General features: G+C 43.4%; 1 protein-coding gene across 1 annotated transcript; it reads right to left on the minus strand.

Moving 5' to 3' along the window:
• Nucleotides 1-535: 535 nt before the first annotated feature.
• LOC105727933 (acidic mammalian chitinase-like) lies at nucleotides 536-5,922 on the minus strand. Its single transcript, XM_012468138.2, has 10 exons — nucleotides 5,896-5,922; nucleotides 4,720-4,921; nucleotides 4,103-4,159; nucleotides 3,842-4,007; nucleotides 3,473-3,597; nucleotides 3,168-3,291; nucleotides 2,351-2,536; nucleotides 1,724-1,843; nucleotides 1,467-1,608; nucleotides 536-807 (listed from the first exon to the last, which is right to left on the minus strand). The coding sequence occupies exons 2-10, from the start codon at nucleotides 4,794-4,796 to the stop codon at nucleotides 536-538; spliced, it is 1,269 nt and encodes a 422-aa protein (XP_012323561.2). The 5' UTR covers nucleotides 4,797-4,921; nucleotides 5,896-5,922.
• Between the last annotated feature and the right edge of the window lie 220 nt (nucleotides 5,923-6,142).

Genomic DNA, 6,142 nt, shown 5'->3' on the forward strand with positions numbered 1-6,142 from the left:
GCCCCTCTTTTCGTCTCCCACACTGTACATACAACCCATAAAGAAAATGGCCAGCTTAACAAATCTTAAGAATACAGCTTAAACACAATCAACTCTGACCACTTCTACAGCTGCTACTTTGTTCTGAGCCTGCATCTCTCCCCTCAGTCACTGCAATAGCCTCCTCATGGTGAATTCTCAACAAAAAGGTCAAATTGATCATAGCAAAATGACATTTGTTTATGGGTCGTTGTTATCTGAGTCTTACATTCTTGGGGTCCCCAGCCTTCATCTGAGTACATGTTTTGAGAATGAAGGGACTATGTATTTTCCTTGAATCCCCCTGCTTCTGCTATCCAACACCCAGGAAGAGCAGTGTATGCTGTAGGCTTGGGGGCTGGTGGGGCAGCTGTATACCATTGGGAGATAGGGATTAATTACATCTAAGATCCTACAGTAAAGAAGCAGAAGCCATTGTACAGTAATGCAATAATGCACAACCTTTTATTGCACAAGAACTACTGAGGCTGAGTGAGGTGGTATCTGACAAATGTTATCACCAGTTGCAGCAGGAGCAGGAGGCATCGAAGACAAGGCCAGTCTGGCAGTGCTGGATGAAAGTCTTTCCATTTAAACAGTTGTAGAAGGCATTCTTGTCAGTGGGGTCAGGGTACAGGCCACTGGCCCTGTTGGCACAGAATCCACTACCACTGGGGCTGCTCCCAGAGCTGCTGCCAGAGCTGCCCCCAGAGCTACTGCTGTGGCTGCCACCACCTGTGCTGGGTGCCTCAGTAATGGGAGCAATGGGTTGAGCTGGAGCTTTGCAACCTGAGAAGAAAAAATAAATAAATAAATCCTGAACCTCCTTGCTTTTAGCCGGCGATACCTGATGCATGAGAGCTAATACCCTGGAGTTTGTTCTTGGCTCCTCTTTCCATGTCTGTGCATATGTCAGTCTTCTGATTTGATACATCTTCCCTGTTCTACTCACCCCTTTGCTTAGCAACTCCTTCCTCATCCTTCAAGGCACAGGGCATTTCTTGCTCCTTACATCGTACTGATTGAAATTTCTTATTCTCATGAACTCACAAGAAGGTAACTTATTCTTTTGGGGAGCACTTAATCATATAATATCTTCTGTATTGTTGTCTGACTTTGCAATTTTGTGAATCCAATTTATCTCCCTAGATTGTAAACTTCCATAGAGTAGACATAGATATGGGTATTTATGCATTTGGATCACCTGTGGTACATACAGAGCACTGTATATGTAATAGATGTTCAACAAATTGCTTGCGAAATGAATGAAGGAAGGAAGAAATGGTGAAGAGCCCTGTTTGTTCTTCCCACCATTAATCAATTGTTACCAGACAGGAATGGAGCAATAGTCAGACAATTATTTATGCAATGACTCCCTGACTTCTAAGGAATCTTTGGCATTTCTCTCAAGTCTGAGGCTTAGTGTCCCTTCTCACTCCCTAACTCACTTGCACTCTGCAGGCCCAGAGCATCCTTCAGGGTGGTGATCAGAGGGAATTTTCCTTGGTTGCAGAAAGTGCCTGTGAAATCATCCAAGTCAATGGCCCAGACCATGGCGCCTCCGAAGTTGTTCTTCTTTAACCAATCAGCCTGTAATAATTAGAAAGGAAGCCAATTACGTACAGACACCAAGACTGAGCTGTGGCTTCAGGGCTATAATGGGAACTTGCTCACAGGCAACAACAGCCCATGGAACACAGTCTACCTTGATTTTGAAACTCTTGGTGTTATCGTATCCAAGCCACTCATTTCCTTTGTAGGCATAGGGAACATCCTCAGGAGCCTCCCATACTTCAGTAGCTCCATCCTTCAGGAAGGTACAGATCTAACAGAATATAAGGAACGGATCAAGAGGTGGGCAGTGTCCTTGTGGTGGCAGAGGTAAAAGGACACGGGGAAGGGCAAGTAGAGAAGGATTGCATAAAAACGAATTGAAAATGAAGGTCTGTGGCTCTATCGGCAAATTTCTTAGTTCATTTGGGATTCTGTTTCTTTATCCCTTTTGAGTAATTTATTTTCAATGTGGGGAGAAACTCTTAAATCAAGGAATGCCCTGGCAGTCAAAAGTATCTACAAATTTATATACTCTCACTAATGATAACCTGCTTTCCTACTCTTTCTGTGTTTGGAATCCAGCCTCAAAGGACCCCAGTGAAGGCCCAGTTGAAGTGGTACAACAGGAGGGCTTATCTTGCCTCCCTTCTAGAGAGTCACAAGCATCCACTTTCAGCTCCAATGGTTTACTAAATGGACCAAGAACTTAAATATTGTTTATATTATTAGCTACATGGACCCAGAAAAGCCTCCTTTCCTCTAAAATTTGAGTGTATACCTCATAGTAGGCCCAGAACCCAGATTGCCTGGTATAGGGCCCAGCAGGGCCAGGACCAGTGGTAGAGGCACCGATCCCATGGTTGGAGGGGTTGCTCAGAAGGAAGGTGTGTCCATAGGCTGGGAATCCAACGATGAGCTTCTCAGCTGGGGCCCCGTTGTCCTTCCAGTAGTTCATGGCATAATCCTGGAATAGCAGTGGATTAGCTAGAGTTCTCACCCATAGCTGATGGCCTAGTGATTAATTATTAGCTAAACTTTTTTCTGTTTGGTGGTGCCCACTGTACAAGGTACTTGCAACATATTTAAATTGGCATGCCTCATTCTACACTAACTTCTTTTAATAACATGCCAATATGCAGGCTTTACATATACGCTTCTGATAAAAGTATAATAGAAAAGCAAGACCTTTAAAATGATATTGCTGGTATGATTCATTGGTTAATGGCTGAAATTCTATATGACATCTATGGGCAATGGATTAGAACAGTAGAAAATAGATAAAGCAAAAGGGGAACAGCAAAAGGGGAAAGGTGGAAAAAGCCTTTTATAATTTATTGAAATAGGAGCAGTGGGATATCATTTTTTTTATTAAAAAACAACACACTCATTATTAATCTTCTTTTGTGTTAGGTAAAATTATCAATATGGTGTTAAAAAATTGGCAAGTTTTTTAGTAAATGAGAACAGTTCATTAATTATGGCAGCCTAACTTCCCATTTGAGAAAACCACTTAACTTATAATACCTTTTGTGCCTGAATCTATGTGATTTACATCATCATCTCTGGTCAGCACTTGCATCTGCACGGGGACTCACCACATTGAGGTAGGCGTTGCTGCCAGTGTCCGTCGGGTATTTGTACAGGGGGCTGTTCTCTCCAGTGTAGCCTTCCCAGGAGCCATGGAGGTCGTAGGTCATGACATGGATGTAGTCCAGGTATCTGAGGTGGGGTAGAGGATTTAAAATCATTTCTGATGGTCATTTCCCACACCTGTGAAGGCACATTCCCCCACTTCCAAAGCCTCCTAAACAGGGTCCCTGAATAGCAAGACAGACCAAGGACAAGACAGACCTGCCCGAGTGACACCTCCAGGAGTTTGGGGATAAGGCACATCACTCACTGCGACAGCTGGGGGATCTCATAGCCAGACTGGATGTTGGAGATGCCAGCAGCTACTGCAGCAGTGACCATCAGCCTGGGCTTGTTGATCTGCTTGGCCTCCTGCTCAAAAGCTTCACGCATTTCCTGTACAGGAGCAGGAGAAAGTCTGTGAATAGTAACTTTAAGTTGATTTTCATGAGGTTCATGACTCTGAATTAAATTAACTTCTTCCATCCTTCCACTCATCCCTCAGTATCCTTACTGAAATAGGGTCTTCAGGTCCTTCACCTCAACTAAAACTGTAGGAAACTAGGTTTAAGGTCCCAGTGATCTTTCATATGAGATGGGTGTATGCTTTCCAGTCAAAATGATCTGGAACTCAGCTCACCTGCACCAGGACAGTGAAGAGATGCTTGTCCTGAGGAGGGCTCCCACGAGAGCCAGGGTACTCCCAGTCAAAGTCCAGCCCGTCAAACTCATACTGGCGCAGGAATTTGATGACTGACGTGATGAAAGTCTGGCGGTTCTCAGGAGTGGAAACCATGGCAGTGAAACTGTGGGAGACACAAAGAACGCAGGGTGAGGCCTTCATGGTCCCAACACCTTGGAGTAAAATCAGTCTAGGAAGTCATCTCCAAAAAGAACTTACGGAGCAGTGCCAAAATTCCAGCCACCAATAGCCAAGAGAGTTTTCAGTTCACTATTTCTGAGGGAAAAGAAACAAAGTGTTTTATCAGAACACATGAAAAGAAAGGGAAGCCATCTCAACATTTAGCTGCAACAGTGAGCAAGAAGCCAGGAAAAGTGTCATGCAGCCTCTCATCTCGATTTATCTTCATCCTTATCCTTATTTCCTAACTTATGAATGTTGGAGTAGGTGCCTATGATTGCTATGTTTCAATGTCTCCACAGTTCTATTTATTTCCCCAGGAGTGAAGCTTCTGACCAAGGAGACTGAATACTTTATCAATACCACCTTTGGACTGCTTCCAAGTGGAAGATATTTCTCATCTGAGTCCACTGGTGGTTGGACTTGTAAGCTTCCCTTGGGAACTGAGCTGGGCTTTAGTTGGCAACTACTTTCTGTGAGCCAGCCATCACCCTTAATATTAAAGTCATTCTTGTACTTGAAATAATTTTTAAAAAGCTAAATTTACCTGCTGGTTGGCCCGTTTGGAATTTCAGCCTGAAGTCTGCTGTGGAAGATGTTGTTTAAACTGTCCTTGAAGGTTAAAGGATTTGAAACTCAGGTTTTTTGTCACTTACTTGTTTTTCAGGCTGTTGAAAGCTTGGTAGAAAGTCAAGTCATCCCATTCAATGGTGGTGATCTCATTGTTCCGCATCCCAGCAAAGGCGTAGATCAGGTGGGTACAGAGGCAGGGGTCGATGTCGTCAGGCTTGAAGCGCCCCAGGCCAGGCCGGTACTGGGCCCAGTTGGTGAAGTAGCATGTCAGCTGGTAGGCAGAGCCTGTTACCCAGAGGACGAAGATGAGAGACAAGCTCCCTAGTGAGTCATAGATTTATTTAAAACCACTGATTTCCAAATGAGTTCCCTATTTGAAATCTCAAAGGAAAGGGGAAAAGTCGATGTAAGAACTTTATGTTTCAGGAAACCTATAAAGAGCAGACAATTCAGGGCTGAAGATATCTCTTAGAGATAGCTCTGTTCTTCCAAAAGAGAATTAGACAACCTTCGAAACCAGTGTCTTTAGCTGAAATAGAACTTTAAAGCTGGTAAACTATCATTTAGTTCTTGCTCCCTTACGTGGGAATTAGCACTTATGTGCTAAGTAATGCTCTGAGAAACTTACTTATATACACTCATTAATCCTCACCAAAACCTTGCAAGAGAGGTACTATTATTTTTCCCATTTTACCCATTTGGCAACTGAGACACAGAAAGGATGATGGTATAAGCCTATTTAGCCCTTGTAGATGTCTCCCTGAGTAATTCCATCCAGGGGGAAATTAGCTATCCACCAGGAGCCAAGGACCCTGGCTACTGGTTCAGATTCTGCCATGAGCTCTCTATATTACCTGGGTCAAGTTATACGTCCTATCTATGCCCTGGTTAACTGGTCTGTGAGATGGGGTGTTAATGCCTTTCCTGTACAACTCTCAAAGAAGAGTTGTTTTAAAACTCAGTAAGATGACAGATTTGAAAATGTTTTAAGAGCAGAAGACACCATGTAGCTGCCTCACCACGTTAGTTTTTATTGTTAACACTCATTCTTTAAGACTGCCATCTGGTTGGTTTCTGCTTTGGGATTCTCAGGCCAATGGTATCAATCCTTTAAACTTGGTTAGGGAATTTTAAACTCTCTAGAGAGTAGTTAATATTCTTTGTCTGATGTGGAAGGACACAGGGCCATGCTGAGCTTCCAAATTACGAAGAAGCAAAAGAGGAACAATATAGTGGTTCATTCCAAGAAATATACATACCTATCTCAGCTGTCAGCACAAGGAGCAGACCTTAAAGCAACAGAGAGAATAATGAACTGGAGGAATATGAGCAGAGCAGCCTTTATACATGAGTCACCTCGCTTTAGCAGTAGGAAGCTTTTGCTATTTTTCATTCTTTTAAGACCCTCTGTAGATGACCAACCTACTGAGGCTGGTAAAGCCTCTGGATTTGTCCCGGAAACCCACTCCCCTCTATTTCCATTCAAAAGACCATTAAAGTGCCATG

This window comes from Aotus nancymaae, unplaced genomic scaffold (assembly GCF_030222135.1).
Source record: "Aotus nancymaae isolate 86718 unplaced genomic scaffold, 86718_ANA_hifiasm-v0.15.2.pri h1tg000007l, whole genome shotgun sequence".
Lineage (NCBI taxonomy): Eukaryota > Metazoa > Chordata > Mammalia > Primates > Aotidae > Aotus > Aotus nancymaae.